General features: G+C 45.9%; 1 protein-coding gene across 1 annotated transcript in view; it reads right to left on the bottom strand.

The window, feature by feature from the left end:
• The window catches only part of GLRX (glutaredoxin), a 28,398-nt gene extending 13,719 nt beyond the window's left edge, over positions 1-14,679 (bottom strand). Inside the window, exon 1 of the mRNA XM_077462369.1 lies at positions 14,386-14,679. Within this exon, the coding sequence (XP_077318495.1) occupies positions 14,386-14,592 (207 nt within the window). The 5' untranslated portion in view covers positions 14,593-14,679. The remainder of the gene's footprint in view (positions 1-14,385) is intronic.
• Positions 14,680-18,401: the final 3,722 nt, after the last annotated feature.

Here is an 18,401-nt window from a genome sequence, read left to right as displayed (position 1 = left end):
GGGGGGGGGGAGGGGTGGAGAGGTAGGGGGATGTATGTGGTCGGACCGGTTGGGTGGGGCAGTCCCATTCCCATCCCTATGAGGAGATATACCAAAGTAGGGAGGGAAAGGAGGCAACTGGCGAACCCCACCTCGGAGCACTAAGACTTAGAAATGGCCAGAGATTTGAGGCCAATTGATAAGTCGAGGGCCGCAGAATGGCCAAAACAGGGGGGGGGGAGGGGGATGGGGAGATGGGCGGGAGAGGGGGGTATGGGGGAGAGGGGGAAGGGGAGGGAGGAAGGAGAAGAAGATGTCAGTAGTGAAACCCTGAGGGAAAAAAGGAGGGAAGGAAAAGAAAAACGAAAACATGGTCAGGACAGAGAATATGGATAAAAGGAAACTGGAATTAAACTTCCTATCTTATAATGTTAGGGGGCTCAACACAGCAAAAAAGAGGCATAAAATCCTGGTAGAATTAAAACAACTAGAGGCAGATGTGATCTTTCTCCAGGAGACACATATAACACATACGTCAAGGAGTAGGCTTTACTCTAAAGACCACCCGAAATGGTACTATGGGGATACGATCTCAAAAAGGGCAAGAGGAGTAGCAATAGGATTCGGTAAGGATATTCGATTCACTGTAGAAGGAAGAGTAGCAGACCCAGAAGGAAGATATCTATTTTTGAAAGGAAAATTAGGAAATATTAGGTATACACTGGCTAACATTTACTCTCCAAATAAAAACCCTATAAATTTCTTGAGGGGAATACTGGCCAAAATACAAGAATTTAAAAGTGGCCATGTAGTTATAATGGGAGATCTGAATCTCTGTCTAGACCCCATACTTGACAGTACGTCCCGGGTACTGGGAGGGAATAGCACTCAATTAAAAAGGTTAATTCAAAACTTGAATAAAAACCAACTAGTTGATGTATGGAGGGCACAACACCCCAAAATAAGGGACTACACATTTTTCTCCCCAGTACACGGGTCGTACTCAAGGATTGATTATATTCTTGTGGAACACAGAGCCCTAGAGATGGTACTAGAAACAAGTATAGAAATAACAACACAGTCAGATCACGCGCCTTTAAAAATGAAAATGCAGATTCCCGGACAAAGTAAATGTTTCTCTAGGTGGCGACTAAATGACACGTTGATTCTTGATAAGGAGGGGGGGGAAGTAGTGAGTAAGGAATTAGAGAAGTACTTTCTGATGAATGAGACCGAAGGAATCTCTGGGCAGGTCCTGTGGGATGCCCATAAGGCGTATATTCGGGGGATCTTGATTGCACGAGGCTCGCAGAAAAAAAAAGAACGTATAGAGAGGGGTAATAAACTCAGAGAGGAAATCCTCAAAATTGAACAACAACATAAAAGGGGGCTTACAGATAAAAAGCTATATCAAAAATTAACGTCCAGGAGAGAAGAACTACGTGGGTTAATGGAACAAGAAACTAAAAAATTTTTTAATCAACTCAATAAAGTGAGGTATCAAGAAGAAAACAAACCTACTAAATATCTAGCCAGGACGCTCCAAAAGAAAAAAGCTACGAACTACATAGAGAAAATTCAAACAGAAACCGGGGACATGGTATACGCTTCAAAAGAAATAGCCGAATCATTCAAAACATACTACGGGAAATTATATGCGGTAAAAAACAACTTGATAGATAAAGAAGGTAAACTAAAAGAAACTGTTAAATATTTAAATAAGGCGAGACTCCCCAGGATCAGTGAAATTGATAAAGAATACTTAGAAAACCCCATAACGGAAGCAGAAATAAACGAGGTATTAGCGGAATCAGCTCCTGGGAAAAGCCCGGGACCAGACGGTCTGACAATTAGTCACTACAAGAGGTTTAAGAATATACTAGTACCGAAACTCTGTAAATATATGAACGGGATTGGGACAGAGTACGCCATGAGTAAAGAGGCGCTATCGGCCTCAATAACGATCATACGGAAAGAAGGAAAAGACGAGACCAAGTGCGCAAGTTACAGACCAATATCACTCCTTAATGAGGATACTAAACTATTTGCTAAGGTGTTAGCAAATAGAATGAAAAAAGTAATGAATATACTAGTACATCCAGATCAGACTGGGTTTATCCCCGGGAGAGAGGGAAAGGACAATGGAGTGAGAACTTTATTGATTCTATCTCAAAGGAAGAAGACGGAACCCCCGGCGCTACTATTATCAATAGATGCCCAAAAGGCCTTTGATAGAGTCGATTGGGGATTCATGTTCCAGACAATGGACAAAATGGGCATAGGCCCTAGGATGGCCAGATGGATTAAAACGATGTATGACCACCCGACAGCGACTGTAAACATCAACGGGTTGCCCTCCTCTTCCTTTGAGATGGAAAATGGGACCAGACAGGGATGCCCACTATCACCTCTTCTTTTTGTGCTTTCGTTGGAACCCCTACTCGCGACAATCAGAAACAACCCGGAAATAAGCGGAATTAAGGCTGAGCAAGAGGAACATAAACTTGCAGCATATGCAGACGACGTGTTGTTTTATATAAGTAACCCAGTAGATTCTCTGCCCAAGATAACAAAGGCCCTGGATGAGTACGGGAAATTATCAAACTTCAAAATTAACCAAACAAAATCTGAAATCCTTAATATAAATGTAGGTGCGACGGAAGTACAACTAATCCAAGAACAAAGTAAATTTAAATGGACAAAAGAGCTGAAATACCTGGGGGTAAAATTGGCAAACACTCTGGATAAGATATACCGTCTAAATTATATCCCTTTATTGAATGAAATAAAAACTGAACTCAGAAGAGCAAGTAATAGATCGATCTCGTGGATAGGTCGAATAAACGTGTATAAAATGTTTATTCTTCCAAAAATTGTATATAAATTCCAGATGTTGCCAGTTGAAATCCCATCCAGCTATTTCCAAAAATTAAAAGCAATAATGAGCAAATTTATATGGAATAACAAAAAACCTAGGATCTCCTATGGAGTATTAAAACAAGAAAAAGGGAGGGGAGGATTAGCGGTCCCTGATTTACAATATTATTATCAGGCGGTGGTCTTATCAAGAATTGTAGAATGGGTAAAAGGGAAAAAAAAAGAGGAAAAAAGATGGGTTAATTTAGAATATACATACAGTAAAGCACAATTAAATAAGATAATATGGAATCCCCCAAAATACAGGGTACTAGATATAGACACAAATAAGTTAACACAGACTGCACTGAAGATATGGGATAAGGAATATAAAAGATTAAATGGACACTATAATTCGCCACTGATAACCTTAAAAGATAACGAATATTTCCCACCGGGTAGAGGGGTGATAGGAGGGAACTGGATAAGATTAGAGGGGTCACAAATAAAAGATATAATTAAAAAAGGGAAACTTCTTTCACATGAAGAGTTAGTGCACATGGGATTTATGAGAAGGGATAGGTGGCGATATCTCCAGCTGACCCGTTTCATAGAAAAACTTCCCCAGCCGATTAGGTCTGAAAAGGATTTGACAGGGGTGGAACAACTTTGTACGGCTGATAGTACAAAGGGTATAATATCAAAGCTATATGGGCTATTGATGCGGACCAGCTGGAAAGATACGCCGCCATATATAAATAAATGGGAAAGGGAATTGGGATCACAAAAAGGTAAAGAAACAATAAATAAAATTTTGAAAATGACACACCGCTCGGCAAGGGACAATAAAACAGCTGAGATGAACTACAAACTTATCTCCCGATGGTATAACACCCCGGATAAGGTATCTAAATTCCAGCTAGGCGGGACCGCCGAGTGCTGGCGGGGCTGTGGGAAAACAGGTACCATGACACACATTTGGTGGGAGTGCGCTAAAATTAAACTATACTGGGAAAAGATCCTTCAAATGATTAAGGAAATAACTCAAACAGCATTGAAATCAGACCCCTGGGTAGTACTCTTTCACGGCACGGAGGTTGGGGTTAAACAATACCAAGACACAATCATCCCGCATCTATTAAACGCTGCGAAAAAACTGATCCCTAAAAAATGGCGAGAGGTAGAGTGCCCAACAACATGGGAGTGGGTAGATGCGGTAGAAGAAATATATAATATGGAAAGCCTGTGTTTGAGAGAAGAAGAGGAAAGGGTAATATTTCTAAAAAAATGGAGAGGTTGGAAACAATTTAAGTGGGATTGGAGTTTCTCCGCACAACTAAGACCATAAAGACCAGAATATCAGGAGCAGGGACACTACTGACAAGGGGAAAGGGGAGGGGGGGGGGGGTAGTATAACTTTAATATAATATTCAGTGAAATATTGGGAGTAAGATATAAGAATTGTTTTAAGAAATATGAAATAAAAGTTGGATAAATGTTTTTACATTTAATTATACAAGTAAGCAACAAGAAAACAGCCACAATGATGTGAAGATTAATTCTAAGAGACAACAATGAACGTTAAGTTGATTCATAGTCTCAGGTAAAGATTCGCTGATGTGGCAAAAAAAAAAAAAAAAAAAAAAAAAAAAAAGTCAGTGGGGATGTCAATGCTGCCTGTGAAACTGTTTCACATGCAGCGTGGGCCACACACTCTCTTGGATGCAGCATTTTGGGGCAAATCTCTGGAGACAGCACAGGGTGATTAGGGTGTGCCCAGGCACATCCGGCACATCCCGTACGCACGCCTATGTGCTATTGCCAATGGCTACAGTACTAGTGTTGAGTGTATAGGCAGCCAGCTGGGCGGGAAGTGTGCTACTTGGCAGAGGTTACAGAGGGCCCCGATAGTGAAGGAGTTTGTGTGCCTGGGCTCCTTCTGTAGGGACTGGAACCCCAATACTAGGTCCAATTCGCAGATTGGGATATCCTAGGGACACAGCCTGTATGTCACAGAAGATGAGGCGTTCAGAGAGAATAATCACAGGGCATGTATAAAATTGAGCTTCTTAAGAATCAAGCGTAATATATACGAATTAATGTCACTGGGATAAAGTGATGGGTAACTGGTCTGGTGGAGTCCAATGCAAATTCTGTGGCACCGTCTCAGAAAAGCTGCACAACAGAAGAGAAAGTGTTATGAAGTATGAGGAGGAACTGTTGTCTTTAGTGTACAATGCAAAGTATTACAGAAGTTGGGCCCAGATTATAAGGAGTTAATTATGTCGGCATGGAGAAGGGTCACTTTTAAGATGGGGTACTGCCTTAAACGCTGTTTGCTTTAGCCTAGGTTCACATGGATGCAATTTAAATGGGTGGCTATTGCCGGAAATAGAACCGTCCAAATCAGTGCGGAGCCGCAACTTTTGGCAACTAAAGGTGCGATTTCAATAGACATCTGTGCAGGAACCCGCACAGATGTCTCTAAAATTTCCCCGAAGTTGGACTGACACGATTTCAATCCTGCAGTCAGTGTGAACCTAGGCTTAAAAAGTGATATTCAAGCGGTATGCTACCCGTTTTTTAAAAATCCAATTACTGTCTACCCATCCTGAATGCGATAAACGGCAATACATTTTTTGTTTCTATGCAATAACTTTTTTTTCACACATTTTCTGTAGCAGTTACGGCTGTGGCCACCTAGGCAATTTACATGGACACCCAGGATATTGTCATCATCTATCCCAGGAGTCCATGGTAATCACCTAGTAATGAGATCTTGCGTTATTTCCTTTCGGGATGTCCTCCTCTTCAAAAGGTTACTATAGCAAAGGGGCAGGAACTTCCGCCAACACCACCATTGCTATGGAAACAAGTCAGGAAGAATGAGATCAGACGCCTGCTGCTGTCTCAGCCAATCAGGAGGGAGAGTCCCAGACAGCTGAGGTTCTCGTGCAATATGGCTGGATCAAGATGGGGTTCTGGTAAGTAACAACCTCAGCCCACCTCAGTATGGACACTGCCCACAATCAGGACCACAGACACACTACATATATGCACCCCGGCACCTGAGCATGCATAATACTATAGCCACACTCTATGCATGCACCCAACTAATCACAAAGAGAAGGACCCTGGCCACACTGCACATGCAGGTCTAATGCACGGAGCCCAAGCACACCCACACAGAATAAGAAAGATACAGCTGGGTGCACATATAGAGTGGCTCCAGAAATACCTGCAAAGCAATGGAGCCACCCCTATCTTCAGATGTGAGTTACATTCTACTTCAAAGTGGATTATGCTAGACACAGATGCGGCACACAAGCGTGGGACTGGAAACAAGCATCAACATAGGGTATGGCAATGTATAATTTTTCAACACAAGGTATCATTTTCTCAAGGGAGGGTTTAATAATATGTTAAGGCTCCGAGGTCAATCCCAACACCAGCGGTCGGTGACCCAGCCCAATGGTTTGGGTAAGTATGAGGTCTCTTCTGTTTTGACCTCTCTTGCCCACCACTTTTTTTTCCCCCCATTCTCTCATTCATTAACATACACCCACTATTATTTTTCAGATATAAAAACTATGCATCTGCCCCTGAAGAGCGAACACAGATTCATGAAACGCATAGGCCACCATCGATGATTTTCACATGCTCATATTGCTGGGTGTATCATTGTTTATGTATTGTTTCAACTCATGTATGTCCAATTTTTCCACTCTGTATGATGTGTGTGTGTGTGTGTATGTGTGTGTATGTGTGTATGTGTGTATGTGTGTATATATATGTATATATATATATATATATATATATATATATATATATATATATATATATATGCACTGGTTTAGCAACTTACAACAAACATCATTATTGTTTAATGGATGTATATCAACTGTAAAGAATTGGCATTTGTTTTTACCTATGCTGTTAACTTGGCCACTATGCCGGGCAACACACAATTATTGCTGTACCCATTTGGTTATACAGCATTTTGTTATCAAAAAATTGATTTTATTACAATTTTCTGTGAACGTGTGCCAAATCTCCCACCTCGTTCAAAGTCCCGGGGCTATCCTTTTTTTTTTCCTGTGTATTTTAGGGATGGAGGTGTGTGTGGGAGGTCATCCCAGACCTTAAATTTTTATTTTCTATCGCAAAAAATGGCCTGGTCCGGTAGGGGGTAAATCCTTCCGGGACTGAAGTGGTTAAGCTCCTAGAAGCTGTTATTAGCTATTTTTCTGCTCCTAGAAGCCAAATAGTGTTATTTTTTCCTATATGTGTTCATGCACACTACATTAGGCTATTTTTTGAGCTTCAGCATTTAGGAGCATTGTAGAATTTCTTGGAGCATTTTCCCAGCAGAAATGTTCCCTAAATGTTACCAATAGCATTTTTTAAGATCCGCCCCCCCCCCCCCCACCCCACTTTACTGCAAAAATGCTACTAAACCACTACTTCAAAAAGCTCTAATACCGCGTACTCACGACCGGACTTTGACAGCAAAGGTCCGACGGAATGAATCCTTTGGACAATTCGATCGCGTGTGGGCTCCATCGGACCTTTGCTGTCCAAAAATCTGACGGACTTTAGAAATAGAACATGTTTAAAATGTTTCCGCCAGACCCAGTTCCTATGGAGAAATCCGCTCGTCTGTATGCTAGTCCGGATGGACGAAAACCGACGCTAGGGCAGCTCTTGGCTACTGGCTATGAACTTCTTTATTCTAGTTCAGTCGTACGTCATCACATTCAAATCCATCAGACTTTGGTGTGATTGTGTGTGGCCAAGTCCGTTCATTCGGAAAGTCCGTTGGGAAATCCGCCAAAAAGTCCATCGGGAAGACTGTCGGACCTAGTCTGCCGGAAAGTCCGGTTGTGTGTATGCAGCATTAGGCCGCGTACACACGCGCGGACTGTTTGCCCAACCTTGTTCGTCAAACAGTTTCGGCAAACAGTCCGCTCAAAATTTGCATGAGCGGACTTGCCCACACACGAGCGGACTGTTTCAGCAAACTGTTTGCCAAACAGTTCGCTCAACTTTTGAAATGAACGGACTCGCCCACGTAAGGAGGAGGCAAATCCGCCCATTTCGAGCGCGTGTACAGGTAGGCGGGGCCCGCGAAGGAGACGTCGCGGGCTCCGCCGCCTGGAATGGGCTTAAAGGGGAACCCCAACGCCGAAAAAAATCGGCGTGGGGGTTCCCCCAAAGTCCACACCAGACCCTTGTCCGAGCACGCTACCCGGCCGGCCAGGAAAGGGGGGCGAGCGAGCGCGCCCCCCCTCCTGAGCCGTACCAGGCCGCGTGCCCTCAACATGGGGGGTGCCTTGGGGAAGGGGGGGCCGCGCGGCCCCCCCACCCCAAAGCACCTTGTCCCCATGTTGATGAGGACAAGGGCCTCTTCCCGACAACCCTGGCCGTTGGTTGTCGGGGTCTGCGGGCGGGGGGCTTATCGGAATCCGGGAGCCCCCTTTAAGAAGGGGGCCCCCGGATACCGGCCCCCCACCCTATGTGAATGAGTATGGGGTACAATGTACCCTTACCCATTCACCTGTGAAATAAAGTACAAAAAAAAACACAACACAGGGAAAAAATATTTTATTGCACAGCTCCGGGGGGTCTTCCGTCTTCGGGGGTCTTCTCGCCGGACTCCTCCGCTATCTGTGTGTAGCTCTTTTACTAGCGGAGGAGTCCGGCTTTCTTCCTCCCCGCCGCCGCCCTCTTCTCCCGACTTCGGGGGTCTTGTCCCCCTCTTCGGTTCTTCTGCCGGGCCACCGCGCCTTCTTGTAGCTCTTTTACAGGCGGTGGCCCGGTCTTCTGTCGCCGCTGCCTTCCGTTCTTCTGTCGCCGCCTTCGGTTCTTCTGCCGGGCCACCGCGCCTTCTTGTAGCTCTTTTACAGGCGGTGGCCCGGTCTTCTGTCGCCGCTGTCGTCGCCGCCGCCGCCTTCCGTTCTTGTTCTTCTTCTTGTTCTTCTTCTCCTGGAGATGTTGACTCGACGAGCTCTCCGGCCGGAATGCCAGGGCCGCGCTGTGCGGTCACTTATATAGTGACAATGGGGCGGTGTCACATGGTATATGTCACATGGGTTGGTCACATGGGTTGATGTCACATGGGGACTATGACATCGTAAGGGGGCGGGGTCACCATGTGACCAACCCATGTGACATATACCATGTGACACCGCCCCATTGTCACTATATAAGTGACCGCACAGCGCGGCTCTGGCATTCCGGCCGGAGAGCTCGTCGAGTCAACATCTCCAGGAGAAGAAGAAGAAGAACAAGAAGAAGAACAAGAACGAGAACGGAAGGCGGCGGCGGCGGCGACGACGACAGCGGCGACAGAAGACCGGGCCACCGCCTGTAAAAGAGCTACAAGAAGGCGCGGTGGCCCGGCAGAAGAACCGAAGGCGGCGACAGAAGAACGGAAGGCAGCGGCGACAGAAGACCGGGCCACCGCCTGTAAAAGAGCTACAAGAAGGCGCGGTGGCCCGGCAGAAGAACCGAAGAGGGGGACAAGACCCCCGAAGTCGGGAGAAGAGGCCGGCGGCGGGGAGGAAGAAAGCCGGACTCCTCCGCTAGTAAAAGAGCTACACACAGATAGCGGAGGAGTCCGGCGAGAAGACCCCCGAAGACGGAAGACCCCCCGGAGCTGTGCAATAAAATATTTTTTCCCTGTGTTGTGTTTTTTTTTGTACTTTATTTCACAGGTGAATGGGTAGGGGTACATTGTACCCCATACTCATTCACATAGGGTGGGGGGCCGGTATCCGGGGGCCCCCTTCTTAAAGGGGGCTCCCGGATTCCGATAAGCCCCCCGCCCGCAGACCCCGACAACCAACGGCCAGGGTTGTCGGGAAGAGGCCCTTGTCCTCATCAACATGGGGACAAGGTGCTTTGGGGTGGGGGGGCCGCGCGGCCCCCCCTTCCCCAAGGCACCCCCCATGTTGAGGGAACGCGGCCTGGTACGGCTCAGGAGGGGGGGCGCGCTCGCTCGCCCCCCTTTCCTGGCCGGCCGGGTAGCGTGCTCGGACAAGGGTCTGGTGTGGACTTTGGGGGAACCCCCACGCCGATTTTTTTCGGCGTTGGGGTTCCCCTTTAAGCCCATTCCAGGCGGCGGAGCCCGCGACGTCTCCTTCGCGGGCCCCGCCAACCTGTACACGCGCTCGAAATGGGCGGACTTTCCGAGCGGGAACAGTCCGCTCATTTCGAAAGTACAGCGGACAGGCCCACACACGGGCGGACTGTTCGCTCAAACACAGTTTCAGCGGACAGTTTTTCGGAATTTCCGAAAGACTTTGTCCGTCCAACTGTCCGCTGAAACTGTCCGCTGAAAGCCCACACACGAGCGGACTGTCCGCCCAAACACTGTTCAGCGGACAAGGTTGGGCGAACAGTCCGCCCGTGTGTACGCGGCCTAAGTGTTTTCTTAGCTTAGCTCCCCATGTCTATTATTTTTTTTAATAAAAACGTATTGAATAAAAAAAAAAAAAAAAAAAAAAAAAAAAAAACACACAACACCCACCACACACAAACATAGGGTTATTTTTAAACAACAGGCTTATTTTTTAAATATCTGAGTTATTTATAAACACAACGGATTGTTGGAAAGCATATCTGTTCTCTGAGGTATACTGGTAATAAATGTAACTAAATCAAGTTCAGAAAAACTGGTTTTGGGCACATTGCAGGGAGGGAATAAGCACAGCAAGAGTATTGTCTGCACTCAGAAAGAGGAAATGTCAAACATTTCCAAACGAACCGGCTGACCTTTCATCTGATATCACTGCACACAAAATTCACTTCCGGGAGCAGGTCAAACCATACTGCTACACAAGAAGACAACGAATGTCTACAGTACTCCAAGCCCTGGTTCACGCTGATGCGATGCGTTTCCCTGCATAGCAATCACACGGCGTACATGCGATCTGCTGCAAGTGTAAGGCTGGATTCACACCTATGCATTTTTAGTGCTTTTTGCATTTTGCAGATTTGCACTACAGTCCATTTAGCATGGTTTCCTAAGGAGCACGTTCTGTAGTGCAAGTCTGCAAAATGCAAAAAGCACTAAAAATGCATAGGTGTGAATCAGGCCTTAATGTTAAGCTTCATACACACGATCGGATTTTCCAACAGGAATAATATAATATGAGGTCAAACTATTAGGAGTTTCAATTTGTATGCAATCAGGCAGGCCGTTCTACTACATGGTTTTGGTAAGATTGAAGGAAGAAGAAAATCTGATAGTGTGTATGGGGCTTAATGGTCGGCTACTCTCTGTTGGCAATGTTGGAAAATGTTCACTTGATCAGTGCATGCAGCCAGTTGGCTGCAGCGCTGATCAATGTGTTTTGAAAGCAAAGGAGTCCCTGCTGTCAGAATACAATAGTGCAGTGGGGAGAATTCTAAGTGGATGGAGGAATCCATTTATTTATTTATTTTTGTTTTTTTATTATTAGTTCACCAGCTGATAAAAAAAACAAAAACAAAACACAGATGCCTTTGTAGCCAGTTTTATGTATGGTGAGATGACCGTTACAATAACAAGGTGGGGCAGATTAGATGTCTACACTGAAAAAAAATCCAGCAGTTTATTGGTATTTATTGTTATATGGAATTACAGGGATGCAGACAAAAGACCAATCATCCTGCACAAGCAAAGAGAGCAGTGACCGGTCTGTAGTCCAGGGATTTAAATCCAGGAGATGCATGTTCAATGCTGGATTACTGCACAAACCAAGTATACACAGAGCACCCCAACAATACACTAAGAATACACATGCATACAATTTAGGGCTGCAACTAACGATTATTTTCATAATCGATTATTGTTTTGATTAATCGGTTAATAACTTTAAAAAAAAAAAAAAGTGTGGTGTATCATTTTGTTAATATGTAAAGTTTAAAAAAAAAAAAGGAAATTTATTCTTAAATATCTCTATGCGGTGGTAAATATAAATAACCAACTATATGGTTAGGGAGCAAAATATTTAATCTACTCTGAGAATAACAGACAGAAGAGATATACTGTATATACTATTAGAGGAGATATAATGTATATACTATTAAATGGTGAATCTGGTAAATATCAGACTCAGATCAAATGTCTTAAAAAAAAAATATATTTTTAAGAAAGTTCATTTGATTTTCTAATCATTAGTGGGGTCAAATTGATGTTCTTTTTCAACCACAGTGACGGGAAAATTTGGAAATAAAAAGAAAACTTCTTGGTCAAAGGAATTTTCAGACAGTGTATGTGGTTTTCGATCCATATTGGCCAGCATAAGGCTCGGTACACACCTATGCAGTTTGCTTTTGATCTGTTTCTGCAGTGCATTTTCATTTTTGCACATGTAATATTTCTTTGATTTGTGTTTTTGCATTTTTTTTGGCCAATTTGTTGTTGGGTAGATTAAAAAAAAACACAAATTGCTGCAAAAAAGCATTACATGCATTTCTGCGGCTTCTCCATTGATGTATATTATACCAAAAAAGTACTGTTTTGTGTTAAAAAATAAATAAATAAAAAAAAGGTCTGACCATTTCCAAATACGCAACAGCTGAAAAAAAGCATAGATGTGAACGTGTCCCATAGGAAACCATGTAAATGAACCATAGTGCGTAACATAACGGGGAAAAAATAAATAAATAAAAATTAGCCCGTTATAGTACAAAAAAAAAAAAGCAGATAATCACTACTGTAAGGGGTTCATTTTTTACTGTAGAACTGTGAAAGTAATATTTACAGTAGCGATTATTTGCTTAATTGGGCTCATTATGTTACTGGCTGATAAATAGATTATGAAAATAGTAATCGGTTAATTTCATAATCGATTAGTTGTTTCAGCCCTGATACAATTTAAATCCCCCCCAATCACCAAGCCCAAGGTGACAGTGGCGGAGACGTAGGCAGAAGGTTGGTGTATAGGTGGTGACAGTGGCGGGGAGGTAGGTGTATAGGTGGTGACAGTGGCTGGGAGGTAGGGAGAAGGTAGGTGTATAGGTGGTGACAGTGGCGGGGAGGTAGGGAGAAGGTAGGTGTATAGGTGGTGACAGTGGCGGGGAGGTAGGGAGAAGGTAGGTGTATAGGTGGTGAGGTAGGGAGAAGGTAGGTGTATAGGTGGTGACAGTGGCGGGGATGTAGGGAGAAGGTAGGTGTATAGGTGGTGACAGTGGCGGGAATGTAGGGAGAAGGTAGGTGTATAGGTGGTGACAGTGGCGGGGATGTAGGGAGAAGGTAGGTGTATAGGTGGTGATGTAGGGAGAAGTTAGGTGTATAGGTGACAGTGGTGGGGATGTAGGGAGAAGGTAGGTATATGGGTGGTGATGTAGGGAGAAGGTAGGTGTATAGGTGACAGTGGTGGGGATGTAGGGAGAAGGTAGGTGTATAGGTGACAGTGGTGGGGATGTAGGGAGAAGGTAGGTGTATAGGTGGTGATGTAGGGAGAAGGTAGGTGTATAGGTGACAGTGGTGGGGAGGTAGGGAGAAGGTAGGTATATGGGTGGTGATGTAGGGAGAAGGTAGGTGTATAGGTGACAGTGGTGGGGATGTAGGGAGAAGGTAGGTGTATAGGTGACAGTGGCGGGGATGTAGGGAGAAGGTAGGTGTATAGGTGGTGACAGTGGCGGGGATGTAGGGAGAAGGTAGGTGTATAGGTGGTGACAGTGGCGGGGATGTAGGGAGAAGGTAGGTGTATAGGTGGTGACAGTGGCGGGGATGTAGGGAGAAGGTAGGTGTATAGGTGGTGACAGTGGCGGGGATGTAGGGAGAAGGTAGGTGTATAGGTGACAGTGGTGGGGATGTAGGGAGAAGGTAGGTGTATAGGTGGTGACAGTGGCGGGGATGTAGGGAGAAGGTAGGTGTATAGGTGACAGTGGCGGGGATGTAGGGAGAAGGTAGGTGTATAGGTGACAGTGGTGGGGATGTAGGGAGAAGGTAGGTGTATAGGTGACAGTGGTGGGGATGTAGGGAGAAGGTAGGTGTATAGGTGACAGTGGTGGGGAGGTAGGGAGAAAGTAGGTGTATAGGTGGTGATGTAGGGAGAAGGTAGGTGTATAGTAGACAGTGGTGGTGATGTAGGGAGAAGGTAGGTGTATAGTAGACAGTGGTGGTGATGTAGGGAGAAGGTAGGTGTATAGTAGACAGTGGTGGTGAGGTAGGGAGAAGGTAGGTGTATAGTAGACAGTGGTGGCGAGGTAGGGAGAAGGTAGGTGTATAGTAGACAGTGGTGGCGAGGTAGGGAGAAGGTAGGTGTATAGTAGACAGTGGTGGCGAGGTAGGGAGAAGGTAGGTGTATAGTAGACAGTGGTGGCGATGTAGGGAGAAGGTAGGTGTATAGTAGACAGTGGTGGCGATGTAGGGAGAAGGTAGGTGTATAGTAGACAGTGGTGGCGATGTAGGGAGAAGGTAGGTGTATAGTAGACAGTGGTGGCGATGTAGGGAGAAGGTAGGTGTATAGTAGACAGTGGTGGCGATGTAGGGAGAAGGTAGGTGTATAGTAGACAGTGGTGGTGAGGTAGGCAGAAGGTAGGTGTACTTCTCACCGTCCTCTCTCCGCTCAGCTGGCACAGGTAGTCCTGTATGCTGCCCACGTTGTCCATGTCGGCGATATTGATGAACTCCAGGCACTCTCCTCTGATTTTGTACTTGTTGATGATGCTCTTGGCCCGGACACAGAACGGACATGACACCTTCTCGAACACGGTGACTTTGCCGGCTCTCAGTTTGGAGTCTACAAAGCTCTTCGCCATTAATGCGGTAAGGAGGCTCCGGGGCTACAGATAGAAATGAGGAGAGGAGAGGAGATGTGCTCGGGGTGACTGGCTGGGGGAGGGGTTCTCACTTCCCTTAACACTTTGTGTTCCAACAGTCAAAGAGCAGAAGAGCTGACATGGAAGTGCTGAGTCACTCTGCTCGGAACTCTTCTTAGATAACTTGCTGTGTTGTGGGACTACACCTCCCAGCATGGGGTGTTGGAGGTGATACCTATAGATTTACATCAGTCATTGTCAACCAGGGCTCCTGTACAGGCTGCTATGGGTTTCTTGAGGTGTGACCAATTGCTCTCCCATTTAAAGGTGTCTGCATAGTTCTGGGTCCAAAAAAAAAAATTGGCAGAGCCAGCTGCATAGCACCAATCTTTTTTCAGCTGTCTGTGTAATTTTGTGCCCACCAATGTAAAGGAGACATTCTTCTTCCAACTGACCTTTAATATAAAGCCCCTTGCAGATGGACATCATCATTTACTGATGTTTATACTCAGGATCTTGTTGCCATGAGCATCCTGGGTAAAAAAAAAAAAACTGTTTGCAACGAAGGTGCCTATGCGTATACACGACTAAAATCGCCTTCTAGCTTCTAGTGTGTTTTGCATATTTTATATTATCCAAACCAATATAATCTTGCTGCCTTTTTCCTTGCATGTTGCTGCTAAAGAGGGGCTGAACACCCCCCCCCCCCCCCCCCTCGGTTCAGTACACGGCAGAACTCTCGAACGTCTTGAAAGTTCGAAGGGGAATAACGAAAACCCATTGAAGTCTATGGGACCCGAACTTCAAAAAACAAAAGTGCCCATCTTTAAAACTTGGATGCAAGTAATTGAGCATACAAAGGGTATAAGGGACTGGGTACTGCCCTGGGGGGGCATGTATCAATGGAAAAAAGTTTGTAAAAAACATTTTTAAATGAACAGTGATTTACTGATGCTTAAAGTGAAACAATAAATATGAAAACTTCCTTTAAAGCGGAGGTCCACCCTAAAGTGGACCTTCCGCTCATCGGAACCCTCCCCCCCTCCGGCGCCACAATTGGCACCTTTCAGGGGGGAGGGGGTACAGATACCTGTACAGTACAGGTATTCTGCACCCACTTCCGGGATAGCTCTCTGCGGAAAGGGGCGTAGATTACGCCCCTTTCCGCAAGTGCCCGCCCCTTTCCACAAGTGCCCCGCTGCCTGCTGGGAAACACACAGATCCCAGAGGCAGCGGGGACCGTCCTTATTGTGCAGCACGACTCGCGCATGCGCAGTAGGGAACCGGGAAATGAAGCCGAAAGGCTCCATTTCCTGATTCCCATACCCAAGATGGCGGCGGCAGCACCCGACAGACGATCTAGAGATCGGCTTCGGGTGCCGACATCGCGGGCGCGCTGGACAGGTAAGTGTCACTATTTTAAAAGTCAGCAGCTGCAGTATTTGTAGCTGCTGGCTTTTAAAAAAAAAAAAACGCGGAGTCCCGGCGGACTCCCGCTTTAAATATAGTGCCTGGGGGGTTCCCTCTGTCTGCCTTTAAAGTGGCACATCTGTACTGTGTATAGAACCTGCTGCAGCAAAAATGACATTTATAAAGGGGAAAAAAATGACATTTTCCCTGCAAGCTTTCTTTTTTTTATAAACAACGGCATGGGGAACCAGTCTGTATGATGAGGCCACAATTTAGTGCACTCAGAACAAGATTCAAGATTTTTGGGATAAATGATGGTGTCTGTTTCGAAGACTTTGGATAGAAGTAACAGGTGCAGAAAAATTGGGCTTTGGGTGTCTGTGGTGCCTTCACACCATAACCTTATAGAGGTACTCTTGATGGAAGCAAGAATTGGCCTTGCTGTCAAAAATTTAAATGATATGCACCTGTCAAACAGGTGCGGAAAGATTGACCCTTAGGTGTTAATTGTGCCCATGAAACCTATACCAAAAAAATTCTTCCAGATAACATCAACATCTTTTAGCCTGACTCATTAATAGCCCCTTGAACACTTAGGTGGTACTGGTGGTTTCTAGGACAATTCAGCAGAGGAGGGCATGGAGGAGAAGAAGCAGGAGGGGGTGGAGCTGACAAATCTCTCGTCACCACCAGCTGTATGGAGAAGTGGCAGCAAAACAAGCTGCAGTACTGAGCCTTGTCCTGCATTCTCATGAGTTGCAAGCAGAGTTACCCAGTGGTCTGTGAACAAAATATATTGTCCCAGAACATGCTTGCTGGAACATGTATCCAGGGCCGTCTTTAACGCAGGGCAAAAGGGGCAACTGCCCTGGGCACTGTCATTGTGGCGGGCCCACCAAAGCAGCTGTCCCTTGTGCCCGCGCTAACTGCAAATTGGGGCCCCAACCATGCCATGGTAATGCAGAAATAAATTGCTGTATTCCCCGGCCAGGGATGGGGGCAGGGCCGGGAGCTCCACTGCCACTCTGACCCCGCCCATGCAGCCTGTATGGTCGGAGGCTTGGAGCTGACATCGGAGTAGGAGAGATGAGAGCCCCGCCTCTAAACCTCTTTGAGCCCTGCCTTCGGACCTCTTTGAGCCTCGCCTCCGGACCTTTGTGCCCCGCCTCCAGACTTTGAGTCCCGCCCCCGGACCTTTGCGAGTCCCGCCCCCGGACCTTTGCGAGTCCCGCCCCCGGACCTTTGCGAGTCCAGCCCCCGGAACTTTCCAAGCTCTGCCTCCAGACCCCTGAGGGCCCCGCAAAAGGCCGTCTTTAAGGCAGGGCAAAAGGGGCAGCTGCCCTGGGCCCACTCATTGTTGTGGGGCCCAAAGCAGCTGCCTCATACTTGCCAACTATGCCAGTTTACATTCCTTTGTCCCTTGAGGTTTTAGTCCTGTGCTGTGTCCTGATAGCTGCTGCCCAGCTCTGACCTATTGTTGTGTACAGATGACTCACCTGCAGATCTGTGTTTACATGTAAATAACCGACATTCATATGTAAATAGCAGTGACATGCATATGTAATTAGCTGAAGCCAATGGCATTGATATGTAAATAAGGCAGTATTCATATGTATATCATGCCCCCTGCAGTGAGGAGATGATGTGCTGTATCCTGTAGCAACCAGTGAACAGTATTACTGTACAGTAATCTCTAGCAGCCAATCAACAAGCAGAAATCATGTGCTGTAACCTCTAGCAAATAATCAGTGAGCCTTAAGGAGTGCTGTAACCTCTAGCAACCAGTCAGTAAGCAGTAATGATATGCTGTAACCTCTGGCAACTAATCTCAATCGCTGCCTGATCTGATACAGTAAACTGATTTTAAGTCTAGCTGCTATTTATTGTATGTCTCAGAGAAGGTGGAGAGTGAAATTGCATGGGGGGAGGGGGGCCCTAAGAATATTTTTGCCCAGGGCCCAATCAATATTAAATACGGCCCTGGCCCTGCACCTGGACCCCTGAAGGCCCTATCCCTGAATCAATGAGAGTGGGTGGTGAGCCTGACTGGCTAGGTAGGTCATTCTCCCCATAGACTGCTTGATGACTGTTATATTAACCCTAACCTGTATTTTATAAACAGTATAGCTGTACACTGCTATGAAAATTTTAAAAATGGTTACTTAGTTTATCACCTCCTGGTCTCTGGTCATCTCCTGTATTAGATTTGCAGTCTCTGGTCATCTCCTGTATTATATCCGCAGTCTCTGGTCATCTCCTGTATTATATCCGCAGTCTCTGGTCATCTCCTGTATTATATCCGCAGTCTCTGGTCATCTCCTGTATTAGATCCGCAGTCTCTGGTCATCTCTTGTATTAGATCCACAGTCTCTGGTCATCTCCTGTAATAGATCCGCAGT

Source organism: Lithobates pipiens, unplaced genomic scaffold (assembly GCF_037356315.1).
Source record: "Lithobates pipiens isolate NorthernLeopardFrog02 unplaced genomic scaffold, aLitPip1_a1.2 Scaffold_3, whole genome shotgun sequence".
Lineage (NCBI taxonomy): Eukaryota > Metazoa > Chordata > Amphibia > Anura > Ranidae > Lithobates > Lithobates pipiens.
Note: the sequence above shows the minus strand (reverse complement) of the source record. Positions and strands in the feature narration are given on the sequence as shown.